Source organism: Rhinopithecus roxellana, chromosome 17 (genome assembly GCF_007565055.1).
Source record: "Rhinopithecus roxellana isolate Shanxi Qingling chromosome 17, ASM756505v1, whole genome shotgun sequence".
In the NCBI taxonomy this organism is placed as follows: domain Eukaryota; kingdom Metazoa; phylum Chordata; class Mammalia; order Primates; family Cercopithecidae; genus Rhinopithecus; species Rhinopithecus roxellana.
In genome coordinates, this window is record NC_044565.1 from 74,550,513 (window position 1) to 74,573,375 (window position 22,863).

Here is a 22,863-nt window from a genome sequence, read left to right on the forward strand (position 1 = left end):
GGCTAATTTTTGTATTTTCAGTAGAGATGGGGTTTCGCCATGTTGGCCAGGCTGTTCTCAAACTCCTGGCCTCAAGAGATCCACCTGCCTCCGTCTCCCAGATTGCTGGGTTTACAGGTGTAAGCCACCACACCCAGCTTCATTTGTTCATACAGTGTATTATATAGAATTTATGTTTTTGTCTATTTTTTGTGCATTACCTCAGTGTCTTAGTTCCCTTACAGTATTTTTTGAAATCTAGTAGCGTAGGCCCTCCACCTTTGTTCTTTTAGAGTAATTTTGGCTATTTTAATTCCTTTCCTTTTCCTTATAAATTTTATAGTCAACTTAATGATTTACCAGAAAAAAATCGTTTTGAGTGAGATTGCATCATTCTGTAGATCAATTTGGGCAGATGTATTGCTTATTTGGCTATGTCAGAGAATACAGTTAGTTTTATTTCTGCCCTTCCTATGCATATGTCTCATGGGTTCCCCTCCCCGCTCCAGTTGTACTTGTTTGGACTTCCCAGTATGCTGTTGAGTACATATGGTAAAAATTGCTCTTCCTTCTTTTTCTTAATCTTAATATCTTATGAAACATTGTTTTTCATAATTAGATATGTTACTAGCTGGAGCTCTTTCTTAGATACGTGATAGTAAGTTGAGGAAGTTCCAGTTTGTTTCTAACTTGTTGAGACATTAAAAAAATTATGAATGTCTCTAGATTTTGTTAGATGTTTCCCTGCATCTGTTGAAATGATCATAGGTTGTTTCTTCTTTCATCTGTTCATACGTTGAAGTATATTGGTGTTTTCTAAAGAGTTGGGCTCTCACAATGTTGCCCAGGCTGACCTTGAATTCCGGAGTTCAAGCAAGCTTTCAGTCTCATTCTGTTCTTAGCTGGCCCAATCGGCATATGCCACTATACCAAGTTTGATTTTTTTTTTTTTTTTTAAGTGTCAGTTAATGTGCATTCTCAAGATAGACACCCTTGGTCATAACATATCAATCCATTTATAACTTGCTGAATTTGTTCTCTGAAAGAGGTTGTGTAATATGTGTATTGTCACTTACTTACGTATTTGGTAGCGTTTGCCATTGAAGCATCCTGTGGCTGGAGTTTTCTTTGCCCCCAAAATTTTCAACTTATTTTCTAGGTCTTGGATTATTCAGGTTTTCTCTTCTTGAGTGAGCCTTGGTAATTTTGTGAAGGAAGTTATTCCTTTACATTGTTGAATTTGTTAGTTGAAATATATATTTATTAATGTTTATAGGATCTATAGTGAGTTTCCTTCCTTTATTTCTGATGTTGGTAATTTTTATCTTTTTTTGGGGTCATTCTGGCTAGAAGTTCATCAATATTATTTTCAAAAAAAGCAGCTTATGGATATTTTTTCCTTTCTACTTTCTTTGAATTTAATTTGATCTTTCTGGCTTAGATAATTGATTTTAGACCTTTCTTCTTTTCTAGACCTTTCTTCTTTTCTAATACAAGCATTTGACAATGTCAGAATTGGCCTATATAGACTACTGACAATGTCAGAATTGGCCTATATAGACTACTTACATTTAATGTAATTATTGACATGCTGGATTAGAACTGATCATTTTGCCAGTTTTCTATTTATTTCATCTATTTTTGATTCCTTTTAAAAAATCTTTTTCTGTTGACTTTTGAATTAAGCAACTTTTAAAATAATTTCGTTTCCATTCTTATTTATAACTGAATTTCTTATTTATTTATTTTTGAGCCAGCGTTGGTTTGCTCTGTCACACAGGTTGGACCGTAGTGGTGTGAGCTTGGCTCTCTGCAACCTCCACCTTCTGTGTTCAAGCGATTTTCATGCCTTAACTTCTGGAGTAGCTGGGATTACAGGCTCCAGCTATGCTACCACACAGGGCTAATTTTTGTATATTTTGTAGATGGGGTTTCACCAGGTTGACCAGGCTAGTCTCCACCTCCTGAGCTCAAGTAATCCACCTGGGTTACTGTCATTATAGGCGTGAGCCACTGTGCCTGGCCTCTAACCGAAAATGTTTCATATTAGTTGTCCTAGCTTTACAAGATACACCTTTATTTAATCACATTCTATTTTCAAATATCATTCCACTCATGTATAATGTCAGAACTTAACAGTGTAGTTTCAATTCCTTTCTTCCATCTTTTGTGACATAGTTGTCGTGTTTTTACTGTTTATGCTATAAACACGCAATACTGTGCAGCCTTTTATGTATTTATATATTATTTTGCTTTAGGCAGTCTTTTTTTGTTTGCTTGTTTGGTTTTTGAAATAGATTTTGGCTCTGTCACCCAGGCTATAGTGCAGTGGCGTGATCTCGACTCCCTGCAACCTCCGCCTCCTGGGTTCCTGTAATTCTCATGCTTCAGCCTTCTCAGTAGCTGGGATTACAGGCCCATCACCATGCCTGGCTGATTTTTGTATTTTCAGTAGAGATGGGGTTTTGCCATGTTAGCCAGGCAGGTCTCAAACTCAAAAGCTATTCTTTTGCCTTAATCTCCTGAGTAGCTGCAATTAACAGTCACATGCCACCATGCCCGGCTAATTTTTGTATTTTTAGTAACAATGAGGTGTCACCACGTTGGCCAGGCCGGTCTCGAACTTCTGGCCTCAAGTGATCTGCCTGCATGGGGCTCCCAAAGTGATGGGATTACAGGCATGAGTCATTGCATCTGGCCTAATTTGCCTTTTTCTTGCTGTTAGACTGAGGGTGATACTCTTTTCAGCATTCTGTATCTTAGGCATAAGCAGAATTTGAAGAGCATTCAGTTTTGATACATAAGAATGATTTGATTGAATCTTAATTTTTAAGTATCATTATCACTAGGGAATGTTTACAATAGCATTATTTGAGAATGGAAAAAATTATAACTCATTTCATTATAAGAAGTGCCTTGTGATTTTGAAGTATTTTTTTCTGTAGCTTCAAAATCATTTCCGTATATACTTGTCCCTTAGTTTTGTATTTGGAAGGGAGGTTGTTTTTGAGTGTGTCTAAAATGGAGTCAAGAACAAGAATTCTAAAAGAGACTAAAACTATTATCTACCTAATGAAATAGTGAATACCAAGAACTTGTTTAACTTCCTTATATTGTGATAAGTTACTGCTTTCAGAACTACTTAAAATCGTTTAATTTTTAATCCTCTCTCTTATTGTATCTCTGTCTCTCTGTCTCTCTCTGCAGGGGTGCTTTCCAGACAGGCCAAGGACCTCTCGATGCCCAAGTGAAGCTCTTAGAATTCACTCTGGAGCAGAATTTTGAAGTCGTTTCAGTTAGTACTATTTCTGCTGTGATAGAATCTGTTACATTTTTAGTGCACCACTATATCACTTGCTCAGACAAAGTAATGTCAAGAAGTGGATCAGATAGCTCCGTGGGTGCTCGAGCATGCTTTGGGGGACTCTTTGCCAACCTGATTCGTCCAGGTGATGCAAAAGCAGTTTGTGGCGAAATGACAAGGGATCAACTCATGTTTGATTTGTTAAAACTTGTTAACATTTTAGTGCAGCTGCCTCTTTCAGGCAATAGGGAATACAGTGCAAGAGTGTCTGTGACCACAAATACAACAGATAGTGTTTCAGATGAAGAAAAAGTCTCAGGAGGCAAAGATGGCAATGGAAGCAGTACCAGTGTTCAAGGATCGCCTGCATATGTTGCTGACTTAGTCTTAGCCAACCAACAAATTATGAGCCAGATTTTGTCTGCTCTGGGCCTGTGTAATAGCAGTGCCATGGCAATGATAATTGGTATGTATTGAGAATATTAATCTTACCGTTGTCTCTGGTACTATAATTGTTTTTTTTTTTTAAGCAATATATGGATTCAGTCTCTTTTTACTTTGTAGTGTAAAACTGCTTTAAGCTTTTCATGACTGATTTTTATTGGTGAGGACTTTTGTATAGGGGCTTCGATTAATGAATTAAAGTGAAATATTGAAAAATGTTACGTCATTTTGGTTTTTTTTTGTTTCTTTTATATTGAGATGCCTCCCAGGTTCAAGCAATTCTCATGCCTCAGCCACCCAAGTAGCTGCAACCATAGGTGCCTGCCACCACACCCAGCTAATTTTTTTTCTCCCCCCCCCCGCCCCGCCACAAGACAGAGTTTTGCTCCCAGGCTGGAGTACAATGACACGATCTCAGCTCACTGTAACCTCTGCCTCCCAGATTCAAGTGATACTCCTGCCTCAGCCTACCGAGTAGTTGGAATTACAGGCGTGTACCACCATGCCCCTCCTAGTTTTTTGTTTGTTTTTGTTTTTGTTTCTTTTGAGATGAAGTCTTGCTGTGTTGCCTAGGCTGAAGTGCAGTGGTGTGATCTCGGTTCATTGCAACCTCCGCCTCCTAGGTTCAAGCAATTCTCGTGCCTCGGCCTCTTGAGTACCTGGGATTACAGGCATGTGCCACCATGCCTGGCTAATTTTTTGTATTTTAGTAGAGATGGGGTTTCGCAATGTTGGGCAAGCTGGTCTCGAACTCCTGACTTCAGGTGATCTTCCCACCTCAGCCTCCCAAAGTACTAGGATTACAGGTGTGAGCCACTGCACCCTGCCAATTTTTTTTTTTTGTAGAGACGGGATTTCACCATGTTAGCCAGGTTGATTTTGAGTTCTTATTTCACATCATTTTGTGTTAAAGACAAGTATTATTTATTCACATTTGCTTTGAAAATAAAATATAAAATTTTATTCATACTGTAACATTTTCTATGACACGTATCAGTGTTAAGTTTATATGCTGTTGCTTAGCTTTTTTTACCTCTTTGAATGTTAATACATTACATTAAATTTTTAAAATAATTGAACATCAATGTATTTTTGCCTGGTGGTATATTTTTCTTTGTCAGTGTATGGGAAACAGCCATATCTTCCTTTTGATTAGATTAAAAAGAATAGTTACGTGCTGGTTTCACTTATTTTTCTATTTATGTCCTGTCTTCTTGATATATATAGCTAGTATGTAGAGTGATGTTCTCAGTCATGTAACAGAACAACCTATTTTTATTGTTGGTGATATAGAGGAATCTCATGTAAGAAAATAGCCATAAACCATGCTCTACTGAATATTGTCATTGATATTTTAGTCTCCAGGAGTCCGTTCGGGTTATGTGTAGAGGGTATAAACAGCTGTTACATGTTAATTCTTCAGCAGTTTTGGAAAAAATGACTTTTCAGCTTCTATATTTTAATTATTATTTGTTTTCACCATGTTGGCCAGGCTGGTTTTGAACTCCTGATGTCAGGTGATCCACCTGCCTCAGCCTCCCAAAGTGTTGAGATAACAGGCGTGAGCCACTGCGCCTGGCTGGATATATATACTTTTAATCTTTTAATGTGGAATCTTTTATTTTTCCTAGGAGCAAGCGGATTACATCTCACTAAACATGAAAACTTTCATGGTGGGTTGGATGCTATATCAGTTGGGGATGGATTATTTACCATACTGACAACCCTTAGTAAAAAAGCTTCTACAGTCCACATGATGCTGCAGCCAATTTTAACATACATGGCCTGTGGATATATGGGCAGACAAGTAAGTTCAAGCCAACAACAGTTGCAGTGATTCAAATAAATTTCTGGCAATGTAAGTGGAAAATTATAGGACAGAGACAAATAAGTATATTTATTATATATTGGACAGTGAAAAGCATCAGTGCAAGAGGGCTATGGATTATTAATAAAAGTTGGAGAATAAAGTTTCTTTGAAGTGGTATTTTCAGACATGACCACAGTAATACAAGAGTAAAACATTTATTGTGTCTCAAGAAGTTCTTCTCTTTTTCCTAAAAATAGCATAGTGTAATACAGAGGTGTTCTCCATAGATGTTACGTAAGAAGATGTAATGTGAAATTATTTGAAACTTATGTTGTGTATTCAACTTTTTTTTCCCCATTAAAAGGGATTAAGCTAATTAAAGAAAATAGGTTACAAAATTTTTCCCTTCTGTATTTCATTTTTACAAATGAAATTACAGGAATCAGATTATTTTACTTTCTTGTCCATTTCCCATTTTGAAATGCAGATATTAGAACAATTTCTTTTGTCTTCTATATAGCAGTGTATAATTATCATTTTTGTAAACATTTGTTGAATGTGTATATTTCTCTATTAGAAAATACAAAGGTACTTTAGATGGTTAAAATTTTAAATGAAATTGGTATCTAAATGCACATAAAGGGAAAAGATAATGGATGAAGACAGATGCTTTAAAAAATTAAAATCTGAGTTGAGGGAGATGGTTTTTTCTTATTCAGGTAAGATTTCTTATGTATTTTGGCAGACATTTTGTATTTAGTGTATTTAAGGCTGTCAGTTTACAAAAATTAACTAGGAAGGAATATTACATGCATTGAGTTCTTATTCGCAGGAGTGTATAAAGTCATAATACACATATTTCATTTTTTAGGGCTCTCTTGCTACTTGCCAGTTATCTGAGCCATTATTGTGGTTCATTTTGAGAGTATTGGATACTAGTGATGCCTTGAAAGCATTTCATGATATGGGTAAGATAATATTTCAGTAACTATAATTTAAGTGTAGTTATGTGATAGTATGTTACATTTTCATTTTTGTAGTCTTTTGTGGAAGTTTACTTTTGATGTTGAGCCATCTGTCCTGATACTGATTTCATTTCTTATTCTTTATAATTTAGGTGGTGTTCAGCTCATATGCAATAATATGGTCACTAGTACAAGGGCTATTGTGAACACTGCAAGAAGTATGGTATCAACTATTATGAAATTTCTTGACTGTGGTCCAAATAAAGCTGTTGACAGCACATTGAAAACAAGAATACTAGCTTCTGAGCCTGACAATGCCGAAGGGATTCATAACTTTGCACCCCTTGGTAAGAAAAGTGTTATTAAATCTTATGTGAATTTATTCAGTTTATTAGCTGGTATGAAACAAAATAAGTTGAAGTCAGTTGATGATACCATATATTGCTATTTTAATTACAAACAGTTTATTTTAGAGGTAGTGGATATCTCGACATTCTACTTACAAGAGGGAATTTTTTTGTTTGTTTTGAGATGGAGTTTTGCTCTTGTTGCCCAAGCCAGAGTGCAATGGCACGATCTCAGCTCACTGCAACCTCCGCCTCCTGGGTTTGAGCAATTCTCCTCCCTCAGCCTCCTGAGTAGCTGGGATTACAAGTGTATGCCACCATGCCCAGCTAATTTTTGTATTTTTAATGGAGATGGGGTTTCACCATATTGACCAGGCTGGTCTCAAATGCCTGACCTTAGGTGATCCGCCCACCTCAGCCTCCCAAAGTGCTGGGATTATGGGCTTGAGCCACCACGCCTGGCCGAGAGGGACTGTTTTAACAGTTCTTTAGCAGTAAAGTTTGTTTTTATTTGTGAGTCAAAATAGAAGCACAATTTAAGAAACTAAGTAGAGATTCTTCAGTAAGTTTTCTCTGTAAATGTTAATCAATTTTAAATCTCATTTTCCTTCTTAAAGTGGTACTATGTTTTGTTTCGTTTTGTTTTGAGAGAGTCTCACTCTGTCACCTAGGCTGGAGTGCAGTGGTGCGATGTCCGCTCACTGCAACATCTATCTCCCGTGTTCAGGCAATTCTCATGCCTCAGCCTCCTGAGTAGCTAGGATTACGGACATGTGCCACCACACTGGCTTTGTGTGTGTGTGTGTGTTTAGTAGAGATGGGGTTTCACCATGTTGTCCAGGCTGGTCTTGAACTTCTGGCCCCAAGTGATCCGCCACTTCGGCCTCCCAAAGTGTTGGGATTACAGGCGTGAGCCATTGTGCCTGGCCTTAAAGTGGTACTATCTTTTTTAAAAGTTTTGAATTTAGGTATTTACTTTTTTATCTAGTTTACGTAGTTTCTTTTTAATTTTTCTTTTCGTATTTCTTTTTTTTTCTTTTTTTTTTTTGAGACGGAGTCTCACTCTGCCGCCCAGGCTGGAGTGCAGTGGCCGGATCTCAGCTCACTGCAAGCTCCGCCTCCTGGGTTTACGCCATTCTCCTGCCTCAGCCTCCCGAGTAGCTGGGACTACAGGCGCCCGCCACGTCGCCCGGCTAGTTTTTTGTATTTTTTTTTAGTAGAGACAGGGTTTCACCGTGTTAGCCAGGAAGGTCTCGATCTCCTGACCTCGTGATCCGCCCGTCTCGGCCTCCCAAAGTGCTGGGATTACAGGCTTGAGCCACCGCACCCGGCCTCTTTTCATATTTCTAAATCATAGACATTGGCATCTTAGAATAAAGATGATTATTTTAAAGGTGGAGATATATTGGACATTGTTTTTTACTTAAATAGTTAGAAAATTATGGAGCTACATTTATTGCTGTATCTTTAGTTTTCATGTATCATATGAGTATAAATTAGACAGCAGTTAATAATGAACTTGTCACCTTGTCAGTTGACGGGATTTCCTAATGTTTTGTGAATACCTCTACAGTCATGCTTAGGATACTAAGTACATTACCAGCATCAGTTGTTCATGTTTTCAATTAATTTTTCTAGTTTAATTTTATTCGTATAGATTTTAAAGCTTTGTTACGTTTCTTTTGCAAGTTCTTATTTTATGTAAAATATCTTCTCTAGGTACAATCACATCTAGCAGTCCTACTGCCCAGCCAGCTGAAGTGCTATTGCAGGCCACACCTCCTCATAGAAGAGCTCGCTCTGCTGCTTGGTCCTACATCTTTCTTCCAGAGGAGGCTTGGTGTGACCTTACCATTCACCTTCCCGCAGCAGTGCTGCTTAAGGAGATACATATCCAGCCTCATCTTGCATCTCTTGCAAGTGAGTAATATTTTATAAAGAAGCAACATGAGAGCAGACTTTAATTTAGAAACATTTGAAAATAAAAATATTTAGTAAGCAGAAATACACTTAGATGTGATTACCAGAGTGTGTAACTTCTGAACAGTTTTTAGTGAAATAATTAATACTACCAAGTCATTTTAGGGGAAATGACTGTTAACCTCAGACAAAAAGATTGTGTCATGAAGTCTAAACAAGTGTGTTCCAGTTATATATTATTTTGCTTTCTCTTTTCTCTCAAATTTACTAAGCCTCAGTATTAAGCTGAAATGAGTTTATTACACTCCCGTTTTTTACCATGTTAGTTTTTTCAGCCCAGATCTCAGTCCTAGCCTTGTAATATGAAATTAGCATAGATTTGTGTGCCTGCCCTCTGACTTCTTTAGAAGATAACTATCTTTTTGAATGATATTATATTTTGACTACTTCAATGTGATTTTAAGATTCATACTGTGTTTGTTGTAATATGTCAGTATTCTTGTAATATTGTATCATTTATTTGATGCATGTTCATTGAATATATTTTATTGAACTCTGTAAGGCAAATAATTCAAAATAATTTTTGCGAAATATTAATTATCACTTAAGAGCAATGAACTCTTTCAGGTATTTATAAAGAATATGAAATACTCATTTTCTTTTTTCTTTTTTTTTTTTGAGGCAAGGTCTCTGTTGCATAGGCTGGAGTGCAGTTTTGATATCTCAGATCACTGTAGCCTTGACCTCTGAGGCTCAAATGATCCTCCCATCTCAGCCTCATGTACAGCTGGGACCACAGGCGTGTACCACCATGGCTCGCTAAATTTTTGTGTTTTTTTGTAGAGACGGGATTTTGTTATGATGCCTGGGTTGTAGCGATCTATCTGCCTTGGCCTCCCAAAGTGCTGAGATTACAGGTGTGAGCTACTGTACCCAGCCCATTTTGTATTTTATATGGTTCACAAATGTTTTCAATATAGTTATAATTTTGCCAGAATTGTTTAAAGTAATACACATGCTTACGTTTATGGATTGATTCTCATTGCTATCAAATATCACTCAATAATTGCATGAGGAGCTATGGGAAATTTTGTAGACTCCTGGCATCTTTGGAGAAAACAGCTTTTTTCTATGTATTTGCAAGATTAGACTGATATATCTTAATTACTTGTGGCATCCACACTCCTTAGATAAAAAACAGATAATATAAAGGTAGAAGGAAAATATGCTAATACAGAGTGTTTTAGGAAGTCAAAAATAACTATATTAAAAGGCAAAATATAAGTCAATATAAGACTTACACTACCTCTAAAATTGGAAAGTGATTGCTTTTATTTGGAAAGCAGAGGAGTTGGTCATAAGTAGTGGCTTTTGAAGTTCAGCTGGATTTTGCACATGGGAATTGAAATAGGAAGCATATTACAAAGGGGGAACTCCTGTGAAAAATTAATTGGTTTAAGTGTTCCCTACTTAAGTGTTCTTGATTAAGAAATTTGGTTTTATTACTGGATTAGAGCAGAAGTTGAAAATATGTTGTGATACAGTGGAAATAACAGTCTTTAGAAGCAAACATGAACTTGAATCTAAGGTGTGACATTTGTTCCTGTGGGAGCATGGATTAATCTGTTTTTACTATGTCTGCTTGTGTAAAATGTAGATAATACTTTCCTCAAAAGGATTTGAAGTGTAAATTTCAAAATTAAGTTGACTGTCTAGTAATCAGTGTAAAGCTGGCATGTAATTCCTTCTTATTTTACCACTGAAATTAAAAATAAAACTAAATTTCCAAGGCTTTAGTTGACATATGTTTATTATATGGGGTTCCATGTTAAGCTAGAAAGAAATAATTTTCTGGTAGTAGTTCCAGTTGTTTGTTCACTGGGGACTCCTTAAATTTCAGCAAGAATTGATTTTTAAAAAAGTCCTGGCCAGGCACGGTGGCTCATGCCTGTAATCCCAGCACTTTGGGAGGCCGAGGCGGGCAGATCACGAGGTCAGGAGATGGAGACCATCTTGGATAACACGGTGAAACCCCGTCTCTACTAAAAATACACAAAAAATTAGCCAGGTGTGGTGGCAGGCGCCTGTAGTCCCAGCTACTCGGGAGGCTGAGACAGGAGAATGGTGTGAAGCCAGGAGGCGGAGCTTGCAGTGAGCCGAGATCACACCACTGCACTCCAGCCTGGGCGACACAGAGAGACTCCTTCTCAAAAAAAAAAAAAAAAAAAAAAAAACAAAAACCCCAAAACAACAAAAAAAAATCCCGTGGATATTTGGCTTAATTTGAAAAGGAGACTGGGCACAGTGGCTCACATCTATAATCCCAACAGTTTGGGAGGCCGAGGCAGGTGAATCACTTGAGGTCAGGAGTTCGAGGCCAGCCTGGCTAACATGGCAAAACTCTGTCTCTACCAAAAGTACAAAAAATTCCTAGATATGGTGGCACCTGCCTGTGGTTCCAGCTACTGTGGAGGCTACGGCAGGAGAATCACTTGAACCTGGGAGGCGGAGGTTGCAATTAGCTAAGATCGCACCACTGTACTCATTGCAGCCTGGGCAACAGGGCAAGACTGTCCCTCAAAAAAAAAAAAAAAAAAAAAAAAAAAAAGCAATTTCTAAACTCAGCTGTGAGGTTAAACTCAGTGTTTAAAAAATATCACAATCTAGTAGTAATAGAATAATTGGTAGAAAAACAAGTTTTGTTACATTTTTCCCCCAAATTATTTAAAACAGTAAACCATAGCATATTAATCAAATGTAGTTTTATATTATTTGTGATAATTTTGAGTAAAGTAGAAATGATGATATAACTACCTATTTGCCTGGTTTTATTCATAGGGAACATCAGGTACATGTGCTTCACACATCTTTGGTTCCTCTTTTTTTAGGTGAATATTAGACTGTTTAATTTTTATTGTAGATCAAATATTTTGAGTTGAAAAGTAGCTCCAACATTAATTATGGTGAAAGTCATTGTCGAACTATATTTTCTTGTATACATTTTCTTTTACAAGTTCATGATGAATACAATTGTGAAAGCTGCTATTTTCCTGGGATTTTAACAAACTGTTCAATCTAGTTTGTCTGTTGTGATGATTCCGTTTTATTTTTATAGCCTGCCCTTCCTCAGTGTCTGTTGAAGTAAGTGCAGATGGGGTAAATATGCTACCTTTGTCCACGCCTGTTGTCACAAGTGGCCTCACCTACATAAAAATTCAGCTTGTGAAAGCCGAAGTAGCTTCTGCTGTCTGCCTTAGACTACATCGTCCACGAGATGCCAGCACATTAGGCCTTTCACAAATTAAATTATTGGGGCTCACTGCTTTTGGTACCACCTCTTCAGCAACGGTTAATAATCCATTCCTTCCATCTGAAGATCAGGTATCTAAAACAAGGTATGTTTTGTTTCCTATTATTTAAAAAAGCTTTCTGTCCTTTTTTTTTTTTTTTTTTTTTTTGGCAGGGTTGGGAGATAGGGGACTTACTTATTTTGTGGGTTTTTTCTTTTATAGGTCTTAGGAAGGTCTTTGTTCCATAGGTATCTAAATAATACAATTTTATTAGGTGTAATAGAGACAGTTTTGTGGAAACAGAATGCTGACACTGATTAAAATTAAGGTGTATGGGCCGGGCGCGGTGGCTCAAGCCTGTAATCCCAGCACTTTGGGAGGCCGAGACGGGCGAATCACGAGGTCAGGAGATCGAGACCATCCTGGCTAACACGGTGAAACCCCGTCTCTACTAAAAAATACAAATACTAGCCGGGCGAGGTGGCGGGCGCCTGTAGTCCCAGCTACTCGGGAGGCTGAGGCAGGAGAACGGCGTGAACCTAGGAGGCGGAGCTTGCAGTGAGCTGAGATCCGGCCACTGCACTCCAGCCTGGGCGACAGAGCGAGACTCCGTCTCAGGAAAAAAAAAAAAAAAATTAAGTTGTATGTTTAGTCTTTGAGATGATCTGTATACTACATGTAGGTGTACATTCTAATTTTATGGCTTGTAATTTTTTGTATCATACTCTGTTTTGAGGATTTGCAAATGCTTATGACCAGGAGCTCATCTGAACCATACCAACTGACCTTAGAAACAGGGACTTAGTTTTATATGGTAATTCCTAAATGTTAGTTAACAGAAGGATTGTGTCTGAACCAAACAAACAAGGACCTCAATATATTTTTTAATCAACATTTTTCTGATAAATTTTGATGGCTGAATGTTTTATAGATGGATTTTGTTGAAAGTTTTGCCTGATAAAAATGAATTTAAGGCCTGGCGCCATGGCTCATACCTGTAATCCCAGTACTTGAGGAGGCCAAGGCAGGCAGATCACGAGGTCGGGAGATCGAAACCATCCTAGCTAACAAGGTGAAACCCCGTCTCTACTAAAAGTACAAAAAATTAGCTGGGCATGGCAGTGTGCACCTGTAGTCCCAGCTGCTGGGGAGGCTGAGGCAGGAGAATCCCTTGAACCCAGGAGGTGGAGGTTGCAGAGAGCCAAGATTCCACCACTGCACTCCAGCCTGGGTGAGAGAGTGAAACTCCATCTTCAAAAAAAAAAAAAAAAAAAAAAAGAATTTGGGATTTCTATTCTCAAGGTGCTAAGACTACACAGTTTTAGAAGTCTATGGCAGTAATCAGTTTATCAATATATATAATTGCATGCAAAGCAGATTTCTGGCTGATTTCTTAAAAAAAGCAAACACGTGCTATGAATACAAGTCCTTTTGTATGTGATTTATCTTTTTGTTTGTTTTGAGACGGAGTTTTGCCCTGTCGCCCAGGCTGGAGTGCAGTGGTGCAATTTAGACTCACTGCAATCTCTGCCTCCTGAGTTCAAATGATTCTCCTGCCTCAGCTTCCTGAGTAGCTGGGATTACAAGCGCCCACCACCATGCCCAGCTAATCTTTGTATTTTTAGTAGATAAGGGGTTTCACCAAGTCGGCCAGGCTGGTCTTGAACTCCTGATCTCGTGATCTGCCTGCCTCGGCCTCCCAAAGTGCTGGGATTACAGGTGTGAGCCACCCCGCCCAGTTGTGATTTATCTTGTAGGGGAAACTTATTGTCTGTTTACTGAATTTGCAGCATTCTAAAAAACATTTCTTAGATTGTTTAGTGCTATTTATGAAACACAACATGCTGATCTTTAAAAAGTTATGTTCTACCCGGAAATGATTTGAGCGACTTATATTGATCATACAAGTCATTTTGTATTTTCAGTATTGGATGGTTACGGTTATTACATCATTGCCTTACTCACATAAGTGATCTAGAAGGAATGATGGCAAGTGCAGCTGCACCTACTGCCAATCTGCTGCAGACTTGTGCGGCCTTATTGATGTCACCTTACTGTGGAATGCATTCACCCAACATCGAGGTTGTGCTTGTAAAGATAGGACTGCAGTCTACTAGAATTGGCCTGAAGCTCATAGACATTCTCCTGAGAAATTGTGCAGCATCAGGCAGTGATCCTACAGGTGATAATTAACTTTGATATTTAAATGTTTACATGTCTGTAAAGTAACAGCAGTTGAACTATGCGATATTTGTGCTGAGCTCTGTTTTGGGAATTATTTTTTCTTTTAGTTTATGTTTATCTCTTCTCTCTTCTGTCTTCTGTCTTCTCTGACGGAGTCTCACTCTGTTGCCCAGGCTGGAGTGCAGTGGTGCAATCTCGACTCACTACAACCTCCGTCTTCCTAGTAGCTGGGATTACAGGCATCTGCCACCACACCCGGCTAATTTTTGTATTTTTAGTAGAGACGGGGTGTCTCCATATTGATCAGGCTGGTTTCGAACTCCTGACCTCAGGTGATCCACCCAAATTGGCCTTCCAAAGTGCTGGGATTACAGGCGTGAGCCACTGCACCCAAGCTGGTTTCATTAGTTTGGAGTTTGTTCTTTGTTGTTGGAATTTATGGAAGCTTCATTTTTAATGAATAACTTAATTAAATTAAGTAAATCTTCCCATGGTTCACTTGCTTATTTAGCAAACTTTTTCTTTGGATTCTTTGTTGCAAGATTTGAATAGTCCTTTACTTTTTGGAAGACTAAATGGACTCTCTTCTGACTCTACGATAGATATTCTTTACCAGCTTGGAACAACTCAGGATCCTGGTACAAAAGACAGGTATGATTTTATTTTTCATTTAATTAAGCACACACATGCACATAATCATGCTGTAGTGAATGTTTCTGACAGTTTTTCCTTAGATGATCTCATAAAAGACAATACTGTTATATATTGTATGTTTACCATATGCCTCACACGATGTAACTTCTGCAAGTTTTCATGAACATTAAACATACATTTATATATATTTGGACATACTTTAAGCAAATTTGAACTTAAATAGAATTCTTAGTTAATACTGCTTTTGAGGAGTGGAATAAAACATGTTTTTAAGTTGGCTGTGCTGTGAAAGGAAGCTTGTAAAGTGATAGTATCAGAGTCATACTGTCTTAGGTAGTACTTAATACGTGTATATGAATGTAGGAATATTGTGTCTATAATTAGTACTTCGACTATTTTGATAATGGTTATTCTGTTTATTATTGATTATCATATTCATCAAAGTCTTTTCATTACTTTCTGTACTCTTTCCTGCTATTTACCACAGAATGAAACAATATCATACCATGTAAATGACATTTGAACACTTTGGCTGAATATTTAAATATAATATAAATATGTTAATTTCATTAATTATATTAAATAAATATATTAATTTAATATAATATTTTTTACAGTTAGGTAATTTTGATCAGTTGTCCTAATGTCATTCTACCTTGATGTCTTTTACTTCCAAGTTGATACCAACTTGAAGTTTTTGTTTTGTTTTGTTTGAGATGGAGTCTTGCTCTGTCGCCCAGGCTGGAGTGCAGTGGCACAATCTCCTGACCTCATGACCCGCCCGCCTAGGCCTCCCAAAGTGCTGGGATTATAGGCATGAGCCACTGTACCCGGCCAACTTGAAGTATTTTTGAAACATATTTTTGTTGATAAATTTTTGAGCAAATATTTGGCATTCTCTGTTTTTAATGTGTAGCATCCATATTAGAAAAACATATTTATAGAGATTTCTTCCTGATTTATGTTACTTCTTAATATTTTGATTATGTTTAAAATGAAGTCATTTGATGTTTTATTAATATATTCATAAATTATTAAAATTATGGATTACATTTAAACATAGATTGCAATTGTTTTTGATAAAGTAAATAACAATTTATGCCAAATTTGAATCATAATGGTTAGTAGTGGTTAAAATATATTTAAAATATCACTGTTAAATATTTTTCCAGAACAGGTTGCTTGAAATCTGTTAGGATTATTTAATTTTTAAATATTGTTGTGGCTTTTTAATAAGAATAAAATTAAGTTTAATTGATTTTCTCTGCATAGTACTTTTTAAAACTTGAATGTTTGTTATATAAAACTGAGATTAGGCACGGTGGCTCACGCCTGTAATCCCAGCACTTTGGGAGGCCGAGGCGGGCAGATCACAAGGTCAGGAGATCGAGATCATCCTGGCTAACACGGTGAAGCCCCATCTCTACTAAAAAAAAAAAAAAATACAAAATATTAGCCGGGCGTGGTGGCGGGCGCCTGTAGTGCTAGCTACTCTGGAGGCTGAGGCAGGAGAATGGTGTGAACCCGGGAGGCAAAGCTTGCAGTGAGCTGAGATTGCGCCATAGTGGCACTCCAGCTTTGGCCACAGAGCGAGATTCCGTCTCAAAAAAACAAAAAAAAGCAAAAAAAACCTGACATTAATGACAAGATTGTTAGACTGAGAAAATTGTCTTCCTTGTCTTCTGAGTTCTCTTTATTCCTCATGATGTAAAATCGAAAGTTTAAGAGTCTTATCTTTCAGAATTAGTATTATATACCTTCCTATCCCCATTGTTTTTAGTGTGAAGCCAAGAATCTTATATTCTGAAATAGAAATTGAAGGAAAATAAAGTAAATGTAAACACAGTGTTTTAAGAACTTGAGAAATCTCATCCCATTTGTTTTTTGTACAAACTCTATAGTTTTTTTTATTTTGTTTTTTTGAGATGCAGTCTCGCTCTGCCCAGGCTGGAGTGCAGTGGCACAATCTCGGCTCACTGCAAGTGCTGCCTCTGCCTCTGGAGTAGCTGGGACTACAGGCACCTGCCACAACGTCCAGCTAATTTTTTGTATTTTTTAGTAGAGACGGGTTTTCACCATGTTAGCCAGGATGGTCTCGATCGTCTGACCTCGTGATCCGCCCGCCTCGGCCTCCGAAAGTGCTAGCATTACAGGCGTGAGCCACCGCGCCCGGCCCAAAACTCTATAGTGTTGTCGCTTTAAAAAGTCTTTTGCTCCCAGGTAGTGGTTCAAAATTGGGTTGTGTTTTACTAGTTCCCAGCTCCAGAGGATTGGGATTACTGTGGTACTTGACCTATAATCTTGTTATTAATGTCAGTTCTAAATGACAGATACCTGTGTTTTTAAAAGTACTGTGCAGAGAAAATAAATGAAGCTTAATTTCCATCTTATAAAAATTATACTTAAAATATATATGTAAGTGTTGAGGGTGTATTCTGTTGTCAGAATGAATGAGTGTGGGTGGCTGTTACTAGGGTTTAATGCTAGGGTCCAGGGATGTGAAACATGCTGTATTTCATGAGACTTTGCACAAAGAAGAATTAGCCCCAGATCACTGTTCTAGTGTGTTATCTCAAACCTTTTGATGGTTGAAATTGGTAAGGTTATTGGAAAATTGGAACTGAAATTACTATATCGTTGTTGTTGATTTCCTTTTTTCCCTATTTTAGATTAAAACAATCATGAACAATTAGTATATTATTCTCATAAATACCCTACTCACCATGCAGAGATGATGTTTATCTATATGAAATGCCAATTGCGCTATAGTTGGTTATATGAATTCATTTTCTTTGTTTAAGAATTCAGGCCTTGTTAAAATGGGTTAGTGATTCTGCAAGAGTGGCTGCTATGAAGAGAAGTGGCAGGATGAACTACATGTGTCCTAACTCCTCAACAATAGAGTATGGTCTTCTGATGCCATCTCCTTCTCATTTGCACTGTGTAGCTGCCATTCTGTGGCATAGTTATGAGCTGCTTGTAGAATACGACTTACCAGCACTCTTGGACCAAGAGCTCTTTGAGTAAGTATGATTTGTGAAATCCTTTTTTCCCCCCGCTAGTACTAGATCAGTTAGTGTTTACTTGATAGAATATTTTACATGTTTATTCGGAGAAACATAATATTTTGAAAGTAGCAAATATAATCAAGTATACTTTTGAAATGAATTGTCAAATATTAATTTATTTTTGTGTTTTAAGAAGATGTATTAGCAGTACTGCTTTTTTTTTTAACCTAAAAGTATGCTTAATGTAGATGTTTCTGTGGTTCATAGTGTTTATTCTCAATTGCAAATTTTCCCACCAGATTATATTATCTTTTTTTTTTTTTTTTTTTTTAATGAGACGGAGTCTTGCTTTGTTGCCCAGACTGGAGTGCAGTGGCCGGATCTCAGCTCACTGCAAGCTCCGCCTCCCGGGTTTACGCCATTCTCCTGCCTCAGCCTCCCGAGTAGCTGGGACTACAGGCGCCCACCACCTCGCCCGGCTAGTTTTTTTTTGTATTTTTAGTAGAGACGGGGTTTCACCGTGTTAGCCAGGATGGTCTCGATCTCCTGACCTTGTGATCTGCCTGCCTCAGCCTCCCAAAGTGCTGGGATTACAGGCTTGAGGCTCACACCTGTAATCCCAGCACTCTGGAGGCCTAGGCGGGAAGATCACCTGAGTCAGGAGTTCAAGACCAGCTTGGGCAACGTGGCGAAACGTTGTCTGTACAAAAATGCAGAAGTCAGAAAGCTGGGTGCGGTGGCTCACGCCTGTAACCCCAACAGTTTGGGAGGCCGAGGTGGGCAGATCATGAGGTCAGGAGTTCGAGACCAGCTTAACCAACATGGTGAAACCCTGTCTCTACTAAAAATAGAAAAATTAGCCTGACGTGGTGGTGTGCATCTGTAATCCCAGCTACTTGGGAGGCTGAGGCAGGAGGATCACTTGAACCTGGGAGGCGGAGGTTGCAGTGTGGTAAGATTGCATCATTGCAGTCCAGCCTGGGCGACAAGAGCAAGACTCTGTCTCAAAAAGTCTGCCAGACATGGTGACATGCACCTGTGGTCCCAGCTACTTGGGAGGCTGAGGTGCAAGAATTGTTTGAGTCTGCAGATGTTGCAGTGAGCTGAGATCACGCCACTGTAGCCCCGCCTGGGCAACACAGCGAGACTCCGTCTCAAAAAAAATAACTTGGGGAGCTGAGATGGGAGGATCACTTGAAACTAGGAGTTTGACGCCAGACTGGCCAAAATAGACCGAATCTCTACAAAAAATTTAAAAATTAGCCAGGCATGGTGGTACATTCCTCTAGCCCTAGTCACTTGGGAGGCTGTGGTGGGTGGATCACTTGAACCCAGGAGTTAGAGGCTGCATTTACCTATGATGATGGCACCACTGGCACTGCAGCCAGGGCAACAGAGCAAGATGTCATCTCAAAAAAGAACAAAGATGTAAAGCTAGAAAATTTGAGACTTTTCTAGATTGTCCTTTTGACAAGTAGTTTTTATTTACCCATGTTTCTTCACCATATTTAGCTAAGTCTTTGCTGAACTTACTGATAGGTAACTGTTAAGTCGGCAGCAGAATATATTTTTGAAGAGTTCCTGTGACACATAAAAAGTGGGCCTATTGTTCTTTAGTAGGTCATCATATTTGGCCTTAGCAGTTGGCATAATCCATGACTTAATTACTGAGCCTCACTGATAGTTTTTTATTTGCAAACATGAATTTAAGCCATTTGTCATGTGGAATTTAACGTAAACATTTCTTTGGCATGATCTTTTTTGTTTGTTTCTCTACATGACTTTTTTAGGTCACAAAGAATGGTAGAACCATTTTAAAATAGTTTACTTGATTTTCTGTACTCATGTACGAGTCTAACTCAACTTCCAGTGTACCTACATTCTTAAATTTTAAATATATGTGTACATACATATATATGCAGTCTTAAATCTTACAACGTTATGTTACTCAATGTCAAATAATGTGTCAGAGTATAGATTGAACTATAATAGAAATATTTGAAACAGTTTCTTCTAAAAATAAACTTGTATCATTAATATGATATCTCTTATTTTTCTAGGTTACTTTTTAATTGGTCCATGTCTCTTCCCTGCAATATGGTTTTGAAGAAAGCTGTTGACAGTCTACTTTGCTCAATGTGTCACGTACACCCAAACTATTTTTCTTTGCTCATGGGCTGGATGGGAATTACCCCTCCTCCAGTGCAATGTCACCATAGACTGTCCATGACAGATGATAGCAAAAAGCAGGATCTTAGTTCATCTTTAACAGATGACTCTAAAAATGCACAAGCACCTCTTGCATTAACTGAATCACATTTGGCTACCCTTGCTTCCTCTTCTCAATCTCCTGAAGCTATTAAACAATTACTAGACTCAGGTTTGCCTTCTCTTCTTGTGAGGAGTCTGGCTAGTTTCTGCTTTAGCCACATTTCTAACTCAGAAAGCATTGCTCAGTCAATAGATATTTCCCAGGACAAACTCAGACGCCATCATGTTCCACAACAATGTAATAAGATGCCCATCACAGTAGACCTAGTTGCTCCTATTCTTAGGTTTTTGACAGAAGTTGGCAATAGCCATATTATGAAAGATTGGCTTGGTGGTTCTGAAGTCAATCCACTCTGGACAGCACTTCTGTTTTTATTGTGTCACTCTGGGTCCACTTCTGGAAGCCATAATTTAGGTGCACCTCAGACCAGTGCAAGATCAGCTTCTCTTTCTTCAGCTGCTACAACAGGATTGACTACTCAACAGCGCACAGCAATTGAGAATGCAACTGTTGCATTCTTTCTGCAGTGCATTTCATGCCATCCAAATAATCAAAAGCTGATGGCACAGGTAAGAGAAAAACTAACTTATGTTTTAGTTGTTTTATTACATAAGAAAGGGCCATGTATAAAGGCCAGGTGATAATAAATTTGGTAGGTGGCTGGGCACGGTGGCTTAAGCCTGTAATCCCAGCACTTTGGGAGGCCGAGACGGGCGGATCACGAGGTCAGGAGATCAAGACCATCCTGGCTAACACGGTGAAACCCCGTCTCTACTAAAAAATACAAAAAACTAGCCGGGCGAGGTGGTGGGCACCTGTAGTCCCAGCTACTGGGGAGGCTGAGGTAGGAGAATGGTGTAAACCCGGGAGGCGGAGCTTGCAGTGAGCTGAGATCCGGCCACTGCACTCCAGCCTGGGCGACAGAGCGAGACTCCGTCTCGAAAAAAATAAAAATAAAAATAAATAAATAAATAAATACATAAATTTGGTAGGTGTTGAGTGCTTTTAAGGATCCGAATTTAAACTATAAAGTACTGATATCTCCTTTCTCCCCCTCAAAATATGCTGTCACTTGAATCACTTCTTTATAATGAGATGACTGGCAAATGCATTGGGATCCTAGCTAGATCATACAACCCTCATTTTAAAAAATTTCCACAAACAAAAAGAAAAAGACCAAGAAAAAATTTCAACTGCTGGAACAGTATTGACACTGGTCACTGAATACTGTATGTGCATTGAGGCATTGTATTTTTGTGTAACGAGATTGCCATACTGATAGTTTGCATGTCTTTACATGGGCATTAGTTTAGGTTTCAGATAGGAGACTCCACATAAATCACATACAAAATGTGGAAGATAGACTGTGTGTGGTGGCTCACGCCTGTAATCCCAGCACTTTGGGAGGCCGAGGCGGGCAGATTGCCTGAGGTCAGGAGTTCAAGACCAGTCCGGCCAATGTGGTGAAACCCCGTCTGTACTAAAAATACAAAAACATTAGCCGAGTGTGGTGGCAATCACCTGGAATCCCAGCTACCCGGGAGCCTGAGGCAGAGGAATTGCTTGAACCAGGGAGGTGGTGGTTGTAGTGAGCCGAAATCGCACTACTGCACTCACAGCCTGGGTGACAAAGTGAGACTCTGCCTCAAAAAAAAAAAAGCGGAAGATAATTTATCATACTGCACTCCAGCCTGGGCGACAGAGTGAGACTCCATCTCAAAAAAATAAAATAAAATAAATAAGTGGAAGATAATTTATCATATATTATGTCTATGTGGCCAAAAAAAAATATCCTGAAAGGTAGAATTATTTCAAGATTAATTCTAGTTGGCTGTTTGCCAAATTTTGCTGTTGGCTACCTCGTGACCTTGGGCATATGGGTTAATCTTATAAAATGGGGCTAGCAATACCTGCCTCAAGGATTTTTTTGAGATGGTTAAATAAATTTGTATAACGTACCTAGCATAGAGCCTATATGAGATATGGTAGACACTGGTAAATAACTTTTCCCCTTCTTATTTAATAGTGCTCATTCAAGTCAGACTTTAGTAGTACCTAGAAAAATAGATATTGTAAGTTTTATAAAATAGTGAAGGAGTTAGTTTTATTAAGAAGAAGGACAGGTCGGGTGCTGTGGCTTATACCTATAATCTCAGCACTTTGGGAAGCCAAGGTGGGTGGAACACTTGGGCTTAGTTTGAGACCAGCTTGGACAACATGGCAAAACCTCCTCTCTACCAAAAAAAGAAATCATAACCAAAATTAGCCGGGCATGGTGGTATGCACCTTTGGTTCCAGCTACTCAGGACGCTTGAGGTGGGAGGATCACTTGAGCCCAGGAGGTTGAGGCTGTAGTGAGCTGAGATCACACCACTGCCCTCCAGCCTGGGCAACAGAGCAAGACCCTGTCTCAACAAAAAGCAAAACAAAACAGAAGAAGAAGAGAAAGATATTTTACTGCCTGTAGTAATTAATTACTGGGAAAATATCGCTGCTAAATATGCATATTAAAAGAAAATGCTTAAATTAACAACTTCACCCGAGGGCATGATTCTAGGTATTTGAAAATTTGGTTTCTGCTTCTGGGTAGCATGAACTCTTTGTGTCCCATTAATTTCTCTTTTGGTTTCTTATTAAGGCTTTATATATATTTTGGGGCTGGGGTGAGGCAGGATCTCTCTATTGC

The 22,863-nt window shown here is 38.5% G+C and overlaps 1 protein-coding gene across 11 annotated transcripts in view; it reads left to right on the forward strand.

Annotated features, from left to right (window-relative positions):
• The window catches only part of BIRC6 (baculoviral IAP repeat containing 6), a 255,673-nt gene that overhangs the window by 134,627 nt on the left and 98,183 nt on the right, over positions 1 to 22,863 (forward strand). For 10 of the 11 annotated variants that reach the window (XR_004054254.1, XM_030920767.1, XM_030920770.1 and 7 more), the window contains 10 exons: positions 3,187 to 3,749; positions 5,359 to 5,534; positions 6,409 to 6,505; positions 6,655 to 6,849; positions 8,569 to 8,769; positions 11,885 to 12,164; positions 13,985 to 14,241; positions 14,786 to 14,894; positions 17,699 to 17,920; positions 19,966 to 20,746. Coding sequence is in view for 10 of the 11 variants with exons in the window: in XM_030920767.1 (XP_030776627.1) it covers positions 3,187 to 3,749; positions 5,359 to 5,534; positions 6,409 to 6,505; positions 6,655 to 6,849; positions 8,569 to 8,769; positions 11,885 to 12,164; positions 13,985 to 14,241; positions 14,786 to 14,894; positions 17,699 to 17,920; positions 19,966 to 20,746 (2,881 nt within the window). In the remaining variant the exon portion in view is untranslated. The remainder of the gene's footprint in view (positions 1 to 3,186; positions 3,750 to 5,358; positions 5,535 to 6,408; positions 6,506 to 6,654; positions 6,850 to 8,568; positions 8,770 to 11,884; positions 12,165 to 13,984; positions 14,242 to 14,785; positions 14,895 to 17,698; positions 17,921 to 19,965; positions 20,747 to 22,863) is intronic. The other variant, XM_030920772.1, reaches the window with a different exon arrangement.